General features: G+C 46.6%; 1 protein-coding gene across 2 annotated transcripts in view; it reads right to left on the bottom strand.

Annotated features, from left to right (window-relative positions):
• RAP2C (RAP2C, member of RAS oncogene family) overlaps positions 1-10661 on the bottom strand; it is a 28879-nt gene extending 18218 nt beyond the window's left edge. Inside the window, exons 1-3 of one of the 2 annotated variants that reach the window (XM_073543493.1) lie at positions 10504-10661; positions 4721-5225; positions 2419-2736 (exon numbers count right to left, since the gene is read on the bottom strand). In XM_073543493.1, coding sequence (XP_073399594.1) covers positions 2458-2736; positions 4721-4993 — 552 coding nt within the window. In that variant the 5' untranslated portion in view covers positions 4994-5225; positions 10504-10661 and the 3' untranslated portion in view covers positions 2419-2457. Of the gene's footprint in view, positions 1-2418; positions 2737-4720; positions 5226-10415; positions 10437-10503 lie in introns of those variants that run through there. The other variant, XM_073543494.1, reaches the window with a different exon arrangement.
• Positions 10662-14788: the final 4127 nt, after the last annotated feature.

Raw genomic sequence — 14788 nt, forward strand, 5'->3', positions numbered from 1 at the left:
AGGCTGCATACCTCATGAAATTGGGAGGGAATGAACACTTGCTAATTACTGGACTCAGAATAATGGCTTTCAGTTTCCTGTTGATTGCGCACTTCTTCAAAATCATATTTTTATTATGACTTCCTTACATTACACTAACTTTTGGAAACATAAAAACGTTGTCTAATCCCCTCAAATGAGTAAAATGTTTAAGAACTTGTAAAAACAAATCTGCCATTTGCCCCTTATCAAAAATGCTCTCCGTTACCAAATTCTAATCCTATGCTTTATTGCTCATTGCCAAGTTCACTGGCCACCTCTGTAGCCCATCAGTGGTGGCTAGTCATAGTAAGTAAGGAGTGCAGCGCTTACATGCCCTTTCCTACAGTTTAATGTGGATATAATCTACGCTGCTGATTAATCATATGTCGACACGTAATTAACATAAAGCAAGGTGGTTTATTCAACGCGTTTCAAAGCTTAGGTGACTTCATCAGGAAATACCACACGACTTTAGTGTATTTCCTAATGAAGAAGTCACCTAGACTTTGAAACGCGTTGAATAAACCACCTTGCTTTATGTGAAATACGTTTGGACATGTGGATATAATCTGCGCTGCTGATTAATCATATTAACTCATTCATTTATCTACACCATGGTCACTTGCTGACCTGTGGATCTGCCGCAGCGGATAACTTAATATGCTTTTTATGCTGGTGAGTAGAATTTGAATATATCAACACACTTTGTGTTGGATAAGACCTCATTTGCGCTGATCTCTCCAACAGTATTCCTTTCCTATAGTTTGTAAGAGCTGCTCAGAAGTTGGTCTGTACTGCTGGATCCACCCAGCTTCAACATCCCTGTGCTTCTCCAATGTTGCAGGAGGTAAAGTTGCCTCTTGCTTGCAGCATTGGAGATAGCACAACTCACAACAACTGTACCACATGGTCCAAAGTGATCGTTTCATGATCTGGAGGTCTTGGCAGGACCTTACGGTTAGCTTGCCGTCGGGAGACTCTTCTAACAAAAATAAATGGCCTAAAGAGTGGATAATCTCAAGGGATTGTTAATGACTCCGTAATAAACCATAAAGGTAAAGTCAGAGGGGGTCTCGTTGGGCGACATGAACAAAGTATTACCGTATCCCCTATATTTAATAGAAGGTTCAGCACACACAGCGACCACTCTTCAGGTAACTTCACAAGTAGAAGTGGTATGAAATCTTTTCTACTCTGTGCCAGATCAACTAATTACAGTATCCGATTGTTTCAGGAGTCTGAGCCAAATTAAGATTTTAATTACAGGATAACAATATTAACACGACATATTGGGCGAAGGAACGGCAGATAAAAAAGCGACGATAATAAAAGTTCTATTCATTCAGAGGTGTAGGGAAAGTGGCAGACTGGGCACAATTAAGGAAATCTGATGGTATTCCTCAACTCATTTTTGACAACTAAACTAAGCAAGTAATATCTTTACTACCACCGATCATGGATCGCCAACATATCCCGCACGCTCATCAGTCCCTGTGTCCCCATTGGTGCTCACAGCTGAATTTCCTTACAATAACCACAAACACACGAAAGACAACAGAAGCCAAATAAAATGTCTGCATGTTTTGGGTGTGTGGACGGTAACAGAGCACTTGGCTTCTATATAGGCTATGTTCACATCACGTTTTACCCCCATGTCTGAAACCCTGTAAAACGGGAATCGGAAGTTTGTGGATGGTGCCATTGACCTCCGTGGTGCAGACGGAGTCACTTTGTGCTCAGTCCGACATAATTTTCAGGAGTATCCGACTATTTAAGGCAGACACCAAAGTGCAGTTGACCACTCAGATTCTTAAAGGGGTTGCCCACTACTCAGAGATCCCCTTCTCAATAGTTACAGTCCCCCAAATTAACTAAAAATAGCCTATACTCACCTCCGGTGCCAATGCCTTACCAGTAGCATCGGTGCCCAGTCTTCCAAGGCTCGCATGACATTATGCCATGGGAGCACTGCAGTCAATCAGCGCCTGCTTCACTCTCACTTCCTTCAGATGTAACAGACATTCAAAGAAAGTCCGAAAGCAAAAGCAGCTCTTATTTCTTCCACGTGTCAGATTGGTCCGAAGGAAGTGAGAAGCAGGGGATGATGCCACACACTCCAGAAGTGAGTGAAAACTGGGATAAAATAATTAGATTTTTTCACATGCAGGAAAAAAAAAAAAAGCCACATTGGATGTGTGAACGAGACCTTAGGTTGAGTTCAGTAGACATGGCTTCAACAGCAGAACATACTGCAAGAGCGGCCTTTACACACGTTTGGCTATTGATGGGCAAGTTACAAACATATGTGGCCACCCGCTGGAGGGTTCTCAGCCGCCACATACTGACTGCCAAGATTACCTATAGTATTCCATGAGAAGAAATGCTCTCCAGACCAACCTGCTCTTTATGGCCATGTGTGAGGTCCCTCTGAGTTTCTCATTGAACTGTGCACGTTGTACAACACTGATCCTGTTTCTCAGGCAATGAGGCATAGTTCATTTGCCTGACGATCTCTGCAAACAGTTCGTCCACCATTGTCTTGCTCTTGGCAGATGTCTCCATGAATGGACAGCCCCATTCCTGGGCCAGAGAGCGGCCTTCTGTAGACATAACTTCTCGCTCGGATTCCAGATCGACCTTGTTCCCAACTAAAATAAGAGGGACTTTTTCATATCTCTTGACTCTGACTATTTGGTCCCTCATCGGTTTGATATCCTGGATAAAAGAAAAATAGATAAAAAAAGTTACACGGATTACCAGTATATAAAGATATATACAAGCAAAATATCGAAGTTCCTATAATGATCCAAGTTTGGGTCAGTACAATACCAGACATCTAGGTATGGTAGCCATGAAATGGACCCTACGGAATATTTTACAGTATTTCAAGAACCATGGTGACCACCAAGTGCCAGAATGGTGTCTCATTATTTGCATGCAACTTTTCCATACTCAGTGGACAAATATCAACTGAACCCACCAACAACATGGCGATCAGCCGTCCCATGTACATGGGGTGTGCAGTCTCCTGTGATATCGTTTTCATGGGAGATAAGCCACCACTGGAGATTCCCGGCAACGGCTTACTAAGTTCTCCGATTGAGAACGCACTAATGCTCCACCAAGTCTGCATGCGTGGGGTCAGAAGCTCTAGGTGAAACCAGCATTTGGCATTTGCAAGGTTTAGAAAAACTTTCCCCTTTATTTATTTTTTTTTAAGACATAAAGGAAACTGGGTCTTCTAAATGACTTGGACAAATTGAACCCCTCCAACTATAAGACTATGTTCACAGGGTTTTTTTTTTTCACTCCCCAGGCATTTTTGGAGTCGGTCCTCTCCCAAAAAGACATCTGAAAAACCACTTTGTTGCTCATATTTCAGTGTTCTGAATGTTGAATAAATAAATTAAAAACATAAAATTAATTTTTTTTTTTTATAGAAAAATGTTGACCAAAATTTTCAGGAAACTATAACACTTCAGGATGACAAAAAACAACCCGTTGGCTTTTCCAACAGAAAAAACATTGTGTTAACATACCCCAAAGATGCCATGAACACAAAGTGTACGGAATCTCCTGAATTTCCCGAGAGGTTTTCCTTTTAACTCCATAAAGACGCCTCATTATTCAGGCCTCCATGTGCATTTGATCTATTGAGGGTTGTAGGAGTGTCACAACCAAACCCAGCAAATTAGAAAAATGAAAGGGTTACGACGCCGCATCAAAACACAATCTGCTACACAACCCCCGGTTATTGGGACCAGCCTAGCAGGACAATTTACCTCAGAGACGCTCAGGATTTTATCACCATTTTTTTGTCACCTGTAATAGTGAAAGGTAGAAACTTGAGTGTGCGACTCTGGCAAAACAAGTGAGACGGCAGAAAGAACGGAGGTATGAAAACGCTAGTGAACACTCACTGTACGATAACTCATTTTTCATCAGTTTAAGGCTTTTTTTATCCTTAACTTCTCGATTTTGAAAACAAAACTGAACTTTAGCCGCTTTCCTCATATGACTGACTTTCTGCCTTGAATTGAGTTTGCACAACATAATGATTCATAGAAATCCATAACACAGATCCCAGTGTTAAAGAGAACGTCACGTCCATGGTTTCATGAGGATGCGGAAAAGCATTTTAATTATTAAAGCACCACTTGAGTCCGGCCGCTGATCACAGAGACATGCTCCTGTAATCACATTTCATGATGGATTGCTAGAAGAAAACCTTCTGTAAGATGGATATCCAGCTAATGTATATGGGGCGGTATTCATTTTCCCACCTAACCCTTTTCTATTATGCAGGTACATAAGTCACTGCCGATTCTGGAAGCAACTTTCTCACAGAGTGTTCATGTGGATGGGGAGTCAAGAGGGATCGTGACCGGATCAATATCTCAGGTGTGTGGAGTCCTATATGGCTGCAAGTCAGCTAAAAATATCAAGTCCCTGTGCGGTGGGCATACGAGTTTACCCCTTAGAGGACTTTGCAAGATCTGTGCCATATTTAGTAGCTGAATTTTTCAACAAATTTTCTGTACAGAAATCTGTCGAAAAAATCCCAAATAAAATTGAGGTTAGGCAGCGCAGGCGATTTTTGTGCAGTTTCTTTGCAGTACTGGTTCTGCAGAGTCTGAACTAGTCCTAACGATTTACTCGTAATATATGTGCATGTGTCTGGTATGGAGGGTGCACTTACCTGGAATGACTGCTGATTCACCAAGCTGTACACCAAGATGAAACCCTGCCCGTTCTTAATGTATAAATCCCTCATGGAGGCAAACTGCTCTGTGCCAGCCGTGTCCAGGATCTCCAGCACAGACGGAGAAGAGTCCACCTCAATCTCTTTGCGGTAGAAATCCTCAATGGTGGGGTCATATTTTTCAATGAAGGTGCCAGTAACAAACTGTACAGTCAGGGCCGATTTCCCGACCCCTCCACTGCCCAACACCACCACTTTATATTCCCTCATGGACCCAGAGAAGCAAACCACTCATGCACTACGTCACAACGGGAATAGGAGGGCCCAGGGCGCTAGTGTGCTGGACCGAGATTAAAGGTGGTCATATCCTCCTGTACCATAAAGTGTCCTGCGGAGGTGGATGTTAGGCCAGAGAAGAGATGACGTTGCCCACGTGTACCAAGTTCAGTCAAGTAGCACCAGGAGAGGCACAGCGCCGGGTCCCTCTGGATTCCAGTACTCACTTCAAGCAAAGAAAAAAAGAAAAAAAAAAAGTTAGAAAACCAATGCAGATCACGACCAACATTTGTGGTGGCTCATTGTAGTCCCGTTTAATGGCTTCATGTGGTACCTGTGGAACTCTATGGGCGCATCAATACCTAACGGAATCGCCCACCCCTGTAATATTGAGGACCTCTCTTTATATATTTGCATGGGAGCAGATTTTCAGTTCTCAACAAAGACCACTAACTCAGCATAGGGAGTTGGGATGTTCTGGTTCCATTTTTGGCTTACGTGGGGCTGCTTCTAGAGCTGAGCATAGCTGATCGGCAGAGGTGCTAGATCCCCCAATGATCTGATAACTGCCAGGACCAGCCAATCACTGGTGAGTGATGCATGATCAGTGGTGACCAGCAAAGAGGATTTACAATGCGAGTTATTTTATTATGTTAACATATTGTCAGCAAATTTCATAAAGTCTCAATAAATTGCTTCATTAAACAAGAAAAAAAACCCTCCAAAACAAAGGGTTGGTTCAGATGTGAAATAACAATGGAAAAAGGAGAAAGTATCCGGCCCCAAGTTTCCTTTGTGTTGGTCATGACGGTGCCGTTTTCAGGCTAGTCTTATAGCAGTGATGGTCACGGCGAGGACGTACATGACACAGTACTAGAAATCCCAATATTAACGGGACATATTTGTACTCTCACAGACAAGGCACACTGGACAATAACAAGTATTCTGTAATGCCAGATTTGGCTTGTGGAAAGATTCTGGGCCTGCAGGGCTCCTAACCTGAGTGACCTTTAGCCAAAGCTCTGACAAACAGACCAGGGGAAAGTTGCAAAACAATTACAGCTCTACAGATAAAATTTTCAGAGCACAGTCAGCAAAGAAAAAGAGGAACCCGTGAGCTGCACCAAAAACAGCAGATAAGTCAGTGGTCATCAAACAACTGGAGGCCAAAATCTGTGGCCCCGGGGTGCGTTGTCAGGAGCAGAGGGGTGCACGCGCAGGCAGAGCTCACCATTATTAGTACGTTTTGGAACACTCACAGGAATTAAGGAAAAGATCTGTGCATACAACTCCCTCTCTGCATTTCGGAAGGAGCACTCAGGACCCGATCCTAGGTCCCTGTCTGCAATCTGTGGCCGCTAGACAGGAGCCATGAAAATCACCTCTTACCCGACGACATCCAAAGCCCTCCTTTTGATTATCTGACCTGGCGACACGTCACAAGTGCGTAATTCTGCAACCAGGATGTGGTGCCATTAAAGAAAAGCCGCGGGTGCCCACAGGCAAGAGGTGGTTCTCAGGGCTCCCGATTACTAATATGTTTAATCCTAAAAGGATACAAGCCATCCAGCACTGACAAGATGACTCCATGGATTGGACCCTACATTGTTTAATTTACCTATTGTGCCTAAGAGGCCTCAAATGAGCTGAGCAAGAATGAGGATCCAGGCTTAGCGTTAATCAAATCCTGATGTAGAAGGATGCGTGGCCCAGGAGGCCGCCAGGTCATTTGTGTGTGCAGCAATTGCGGCGTTCATGTATTCATTAATTGTAGAGTGCTATTGCGATAAATAATATATGTCGGCCACCGCATACATGCTCCTGAAAATTAATCTAATACTATAGGAGTGCAGGACATGTTGTATCTTGAAGAGAATCCTGCCAGCAGATTTTTGCCATGTAATCTGAGAGCAACATGATGTAGGGACGGAGACCTTGATTCCAGTGATGTGTCACTTACTAGGCTGTGTGTTGTTCTTTCATTAAAACGAGTGTTTTATCAGCCAGAGGTTGTCACTACTGGACTAGGTGTCTGGTGCCTCCTAGTCAACTGCTGCATAACTCCGCCCTCACTAGTGATTGGCAGCTTATTGCCTATGACATCTGCAAGGAGTTTGTATGTTCTCCCCGTGTTTGCGTGGGTTTCCTCCGGGCACTCCGGTTTCCTCCCACATTTCAAAGACATACTGATAGGGAATTTAGATTGTGAACCCCATCGGGAACAGTGATGATAATGTGTGTGCAAACTGTAAAGCCCTGTGAAATATGTTAGTGCTATATAAAAATAAAGATTATTATTATGCACAGTGTACACAAAGATAATAATCAGTGGTGTGGATGGATTTACACAGGGCTGAGCATTTGACCACTGCTATATCTGCAACAGAGAAAACTGTGTTTGGAATAAAATGACCGCAAGCAGCCCAGCAAGTGACTCATCGCTGCAATCAAGGTCTCTGCCCCTACATCATGCTGCTGTCAAATTACATAGCAAAAACCTGCTGATGTATTCCCTTTAACCTATATCTGTGTCCAGATGCTACATTAGTGGTCACGGTAACACTTCTGAGGAAAAAAAAACCACTGGAGAACTGAATGTAAAACAACGGTTGAAATTTTTCAGTGTAGATTATAATGCTGCAGCAGAAAAAAGCGACACAGAAAAAAAGATAGACATAGCGAGACATGAAAAATGAACCCCAAAATGCAGGAAAACGTGCAGATTGACACCTTGTCAGTTGTGTCTTTCCAGAAGCGGGTGTCCAGGTGTGCGACAGGCTCATCCTAGATGTGAGAAACGTTCATCACTATGTAAAGAGTCAGATCTTCACCCCCATATAGAGGCCCCTGCTAAAGGGGTAGTCCTGCTCACCTCTGATGGAGAGATAAGCAGGGTCAGGGAACATCATATCTACTGATCCCTGCCAGGATGCAACCGGCAGGGAATCATCATAATCAACGCATCGTATAATGGGACCTCACCTCCCAATGTGCAACGTACAAGCAGCTCACTGGATTGGTTTCCTATAAACCTGTCAGATCCTTTGGTCGTGTTCTCACACTGTGGATTTGGTCACCAATCCACAGGCCGGATCTGCAGGTGTTACTTGCAGATTTCATTGCACATTTGACCCTACTCCATTAAGCATTGAACAGGGTGAAATCCACAATAAAAATCCGCACAAGGTCTCTGTACCGTGCCTACATTGTGCAGATTTTTTTCCTGCAATGTGTGAATGGGATTTGTATTATACTGCAAATGGATGCAGATTTGCAATCAGCAACGAATGCACCTGGCCAAGAATCAGGTACCACGAGGGTTCCCACCTCGCAGCCTCCCCCCCCAGAGGCCACGAGGGTTCCCGCCTTCCCCCCCCCCCCCAGAGGCCACGAGGGTTCCCGCCTTTCCCCCCCCCCCCAGAGGCCACGAGGGTTCCCGCCTTTCCCCCCCCCCCCAGAGGCCACGAGGGTTCCCGCCTTTCCCCCCCCCCCCAGAGGCCACGAGGGTTCCCGCCTTTCCCCCCCCCCCCAGAGGCCACGAGGGTTCCCGCCTTTCCCCCCCCCCCCCCAGAGGCCACGAGGGTTCCCGCCTTCCCCCCCCCTCCAGAGGCCACGAGGGTTCCCGCCTTTCCCCCCCCCCAGAGGCCACGAGGGTTCCCGCCTTTCCCCCCCCCCAGAGGCCACGAGGGTTCCCGCCTCCCCCCCCCCAGAGGCCACGAGGGTTCCCGCCTTTCCCCCCCCCCCCAGAGGCCACGAGGGTTCCCGCCTTTCCCCCCCCCCCCCAGAGGCCACGAGGGTTCCCGCCTTTCCCCCCCCCCAGAGGCCACGAGGGTTCCCGCCTTTCCCCCCCCCCCAGAGGCCACGAGGGTTCCCGCCTCCCCCCCCCCCCAGAGGCCACGAGGGTTCCCGCCTCCCCCCCCCCCCCCCAGAGGCCACGAGGGTTCCCGCCTCCCCCCCCCCCCCCCAGAGGCCACGAGGGTTCCCGCCTCCCCCCCCCCCCCAGAGGCCACGAGGGTTCCCGCCTCCCCCCCCCCCAGAGGCCACGAGGGTTCCCGCCTCCCCCCTTCAGAGGCCACGAGGGTTCCCGCCTCCCCCCCCCCCCCCAGAGGCCACGAGGGTTCCCGCCTCCCCCCCCCAGAGGCCACGAGGGTTCCCGCCTCCCCCCTTCAGAGGCCACGAGGGTTCCCGCCTCCCCCCTTCAGAGGCCACGAGGGTTCCCGCCTCCCCCCTTCAGAGGCCACGAGGGTTCCCGCCTCCCCCCTTCAGAGGCCACGAGGGTTCCCGCCTCCCCCCTTCAGAGGCCACAAGGGTTCCCGCCTCCCCCCTTCAGAGGCCACAAGGGTTCCCGCCTCCCCCCTTCAGAGGCCACAAGGGTTCCCGCCTCCCCCCTTCAGAGGCCACAAGGGTTCCCGCCTCCCCCCTTCAGAGGCCACAAGGGTTCCCGCCTCCCCCCTTCAGAGGCCACAAGGGTTCCCGCCTCCCCCCTTCAGAGGCCACAAGGGTTCCCGCCTCCCCCCTTCAGAGGCCACAAGGGTTCCCGCCTCCCCCCTTCAGAGGCCACAAGGGTTCCCGCCTCCCCCCTTCAGAGGCCACAAGGGTTCCCGCCTCCCCCCCAGAGGCCACAAGGGTTCCCGCCTCCCCCCCAGAGGCCATTCTGCCTTGTTGGGTCATGTTCACACAAAAGTTGAAATTATGGGAACATTAAGATACGTAAACTGCAGAAGTGTCCGAGTCCTCCGCACATGACATGACTGTTTTAACCCTTTTGTGGGATGCGCCCGCTAAGCACCAACGCTGCAGAATTCCTGTGAGCACGCACACTGCTCGCCATGTACATGTGATCTGGACACTGACGCTGCTGGACTTTTTTTTTTTTTTTTGGCATAGAAACTTGCAGGATTTGATATCCCACAGCCGTCGCGGATATTCACTAGAAATTTTGCTCTTAGACGCGACACGATGGATCACCGGGGGTGGGGCAAAATCTGCACTGATTTTTGCTGTAGGTTTGTGGGATCCCCCCCCCGTGCACTCCCGTGAGGGTCAGCACTAGAATAAAGTACAACCAGGGTGGTATTAGTGGTGTTAACTACATGTGGGGTCATCATTACACTAGGGGGTCTCCATACCGCCTCACCCTGCCCATTATACACTACCTCCTTGCTGAAAGTCTGTGCATGTTCCCCTATACAAAAAAAACATGGCGTGCATGAGGGACGATAATAGCACTTAACTGGTGGGTCTCTCTCCCCCCCCAAACCACTGCAGCTCTGGTGGCCCATGTCATGCCTACAAGGGGCTCGGACACATGGGGGGTAGTGTAACAGAGCTGCACCCCCCACCAGCACAGTGCTACTTCGGGGTGTAATACACAGGACATGGCAGCAAACAGTTGGGGGATGCTAACAACACTCACGGTGCACCCCTCTAATGCACACTGCAGTGGTTCGGCCACACGTCCCCAGCACCGCCAGGTATAGGGAGCTCTACCCTGCACATCTCACCTCTCCTCCGCTCAGGGTGGGTCCCGGATCCTCCGGAGCTCCGGAAGTACAAAGTGTTGCTCCAGCGGATGTGGAAGGGTAGCGGCTAGTTCCTATCCTCCAGAAGGCGCTGACGTCACGGATCACATGATCATGACGTCAGCACAGTTCTGGGACGGCGAGCGCGGAGAGGGAGATTCAAACAGCGAAGGAGGGCTCCAAAACTACAACTCCCAACATGCCTTCCCTCACAGCAGACTGGTGGGGCATGATGGTAGCTGTAGTTTTGCTACAACTGGAGAGCCACAGCTTGGGAAACAGTGCTGTAACTGATGCACAGGGCGCCCGGTCACCAGCCAGTATCTGCACAGTACAGAGGGCTAGCAAGTGCACGGAGATATGTCAACTGATGCTATTTTTTTATTTGTAATTCTTTATTTAATTTTTAAAGAGAAAAATAAGACAACACTTGTATGAATTCTCGTATCACGGTTAAAACATTGCCTAACTGGTAGAGTAAATATCAAATATACTGTAAGATCTGTTATAAGCGCCTCTGAAATCAAATTTTGTTTTTGTAAATTTAGACGGAATGAATATCTGTTAAGAGAATCCTGTGTTATAAGTAACGAAACAATAGTAATACAAACACAAACATTTTCAGGTACAAGCAAACACTTTCCCTAGGGTCCAAAGGATAAAGCTGATTCCCGAACAGCCTGAGACGGTCGGACCCCAAGGGACACCACATACCGCATAAAAAAAGGAAAACTATATGATTCATTATGAAAAGTCAGAACTAGAAATGGACTTGAACTTCTAAATGAGGTGGTGGGCTCCGCCACTGCGGCGCCAAGAACAAGGCAGGCAAGAATTGTTAGAATGACCATCTGGGAAGCACAGGGGTTTTTTTGAGTTGTTATATAATGGATCTAAGGGAGGGGATGAGCGTTATTTATCCAGGGAAGCCACATTTTTATAAATTTTTCGTGCGTACTGGTCAATTCCTCTGGGCGGCGTACGTATTGCACTTTAGATACCCATTCAATCAGTGTAGGTGGGGACCTCTGTCTCCAATGCGTCGAGATCAAGTACTTGGCTACAGCCAACAGGAGGGGAAGCAGATCATGCTTTTTGGGAAGATATGTTTTCCAGGGGAGTGAGAGCAAAATTTCTTGAGGAGTTAAGTCTCTTTTTATTAAATGTAAGCGACGAAGATAATTGTTTAAATCGGCCCAATAATTTGAGATGATTGGGCACTGCCAAAAGATATGAAATAGGGATCCTACTGATTTTGAACATCTCCAACAAAGTGGGGAGTCAGGGAGTCAGACCCAGGTGAAAAAGTCTCTCTGGTGTTCTATACCAGAATTTTAAAAGCATTTTCCTGCAGCAGGATACACCATGAGAATTACTCAATATTTACTTAATTTCTTTAGAGAAAAATGAAAGCTTTAGGGTACCGATACACTAAGTGATGCACCAGCGATCCCGACAACAATATGGATCCCTGGTGCATCGCTAAGTGGTCGTTAGTGAGCTGCCACACAGGCAGATCTCACCAGCGACATCGCTGGGGACGGGGGTCACTACTTACCTGTCAGACGCGGCGATCCTGATGTCCTCCCGCAAGCATCCATGCATCGCTCGTCGCCACAGCAGGAAGCCCAGCAGGAAGTGCCCGACAAGAAATAGTCCAGGACGTTCTTGCGCGATCAGCGATAACCAGCGGGGGAGCCGGTCGGAGGTAAGTATCACACATAGCGATATCGCTAGCAATATCCCTGCTACGTCACAAAACCAGTGACGTTATAGCAATATTGCTAGCAATATCGCTATCTGTAACGGGCCCTTTAGTTCCTTTTCCCAAGAAGATAAGTAGAGCAGTTTGAAAAGGGTGGGGGACCTAATTAGATTTGCATATATTTTTTAGATAAGTTTGGGAATTGATGACTTAAGCCCAGCCAGGAACTCCAACCAGAGCCATTCCGAGTTTGATTTTAATTCAGCCCTGAACTTCTTCATAATATGACTGACATGATGTTTTTGAAGAAAATCAGAGGGGCGTTTTTTAGCCTCACTTGGCCATGAATCAATACAGGACACTTGATTTGCGATGAGGAGAGAGATTGAGAGGTTGGGCAAAGCATCCCAGAGACCATAAGCATCTACATAATTAGGGTCTAATAACCACGGTATAATTTTTAGTGGTATATCGTTTAAGAATAAACAATTGGGAATTAAGTTCGGGATAAGGGGGCGCCTGATGGCTAATGTATTTAAAGTAATTATATCCGACATTTGAGGAGGGGGAGCTGCAGATGACCATAAATAGATTTCTGCTTTTTTCCCTAATAAGATGTATTCTAGGTTAAAACTTGAATTTTCTGAATTGCTTTTGAACAGTTTTATCCAACGAGCAAGGTGTATGGCGTTGTAACACATTTTGAGGTCAGGGAGTCCCAGACCTTTGACTCTCTTTGGCAGTAGTAAAATTTTTAATGGAAGTCTACCCCTTCTATTCATCCATACAAAGTTTGTGATTACTTGATTCGCGGTAAGAAAAAACAAATTGGGGGAGAGGAATAGGGACCATGTTCATAACATAGAAAATTATGGGGAATATGTAAGACTTTATCACTTTTATTCTACCTAACCAAGATAAGTACGGGAGGTTATATTTGTTGAGTAAAGTTTTTATTTTCTCCAACAGAGATAAGAAGTTATGTTTATATAGGGAAGAGGGGTCTGTGGTTAAAAAGATCCCTAGGTATTTAAGTTTATCACGGGGCCACTTAAAGGGGGTCTCGCATTTAATTGATAAGACTTCTGTGTCAGAAGCCGAGACATTCATAGCTTCCGACTTGCCCATATTTATTTTAAAGTTAGATACAATCCCAAAATCTTCAAGCATAGACAAGAGTTTGGGGAAAGCTGTTTTGGGGTTTGAAGTCAGAAATAGAAGGTCGTCGGCAAAGGCAGCCATCTTAAGTTCCTGGTGTTCTACTTGAAGAATTTTCTAAGGATAAAGCTGAGATAGATAAGTGAGGTGAGGCAGTAGGCCAGTCTAAAGAAATGTGATTTTAGGCCATGCTTAAAACTGTGGATATTGTGAATGAATCAACTTGTCCTGGGTAGTGCGTTCCAGGGAATTGGCACAGCATGTGAGAAGTCTAGCAGACAAGAGTGGAAGGTTCGGGTTATTGAGGATGATAGTCTTAGGTCATTAGCAGAACAGACGGCACGGGAAGGGTGGACTGAGACGATGGAGGATATGTAGTGAGGCTCACAAAGCATGGAGCGCTTTGTGGATGAGAGTGATAAGCTTATATTGCATTCTGTAGAATATGATGAACCAGTGCAATGACTGGCGCAGGGTAGAGGCATCAGTGTAACGGTTGACGAGGAATATGATCCTGACTGCAGCATTTCAGGATGGATCGAAAAGAAAGGAGAGTTTAGTGAGAGGGAGACCGATTAGTAGAAAGTTACAATAGTCCAGACAAGAATGAATAAGAGAAACAGTAAGAGATTTTGCAGAGTTAAAAGTAAGAAAACGTCAGATTCTAGAGATGTTTTTGAGGTGTAGATGACATGAGGGAGGGAGTGATCGGATATAGGGAGTGAAGGAAAGATCTGAGTCAAATATAATGCCAAGATAACAGATGTGCAGGAGTAATGGTAGATCCACACGTTGAAATGGAAAATCACTTTTTGACAGGTTTAGTTTTAGATAGAGTGATGATATGATGGTAGAGACAGCGGACAGACCGTCACTCGTATTTTGTAATAATGCAGGTCTGATGTGAGGAGATAATGTGCATAGTTGGCTGTCATCAGCATAGAGATGGTACTGAAAACCGAATCTACTGAATGTTTGTCCAATAGGGACATTATAAACGGAAAAGAGGAGGGGCCCTATGACTGATCCTTGAGGAGCCCCGACAGTAAGGGGAGGATGAGAGGAGGAGGAGCCAGCAAAAATACAGTGAAAGAGCGGTCAGAGAAGTAGGAGGAGAACCAGGAGAGGGCTGTGTACTTGAGTTTGATAGAGCAGAGCTTAGCGAGGAGGAGCTGATGATCCACAGTGTCGAATGCTGCAGAGAGATCCATGACAATCACCATGGAGTAGTGACCATTAGCTTTAGCTGCTGGTAGATCATTAGAGACTTTAATGAGGGCACCTTCAGTAAAGAGCGAAAACCGGATTGTAGAGGGTCAAGAAGAGAGTGATCTGAGAGATAGCGTATTAGACGGGAGTGGACTAAGCCTTTCAGGACTTTAGGAATGAAAGGGAGATTAGAGA

Source organism: Dendrobates tinctorius, unplaced genomic scaffold, assembly GCF_039654945.1.
Source record: "Dendrobates tinctorius isolate UK_male_01 unplaced genomic scaffold, ASM3965494v1 ptg000133l, whole genome shotgun sequence".
NCBI classification, from domain to species: domain Eukaryota; kingdom Metazoa; phylum Chordata; class Amphibia; order Anura; family Dendrobatidae; genus Dendrobates; species Dendrobates tinctorius.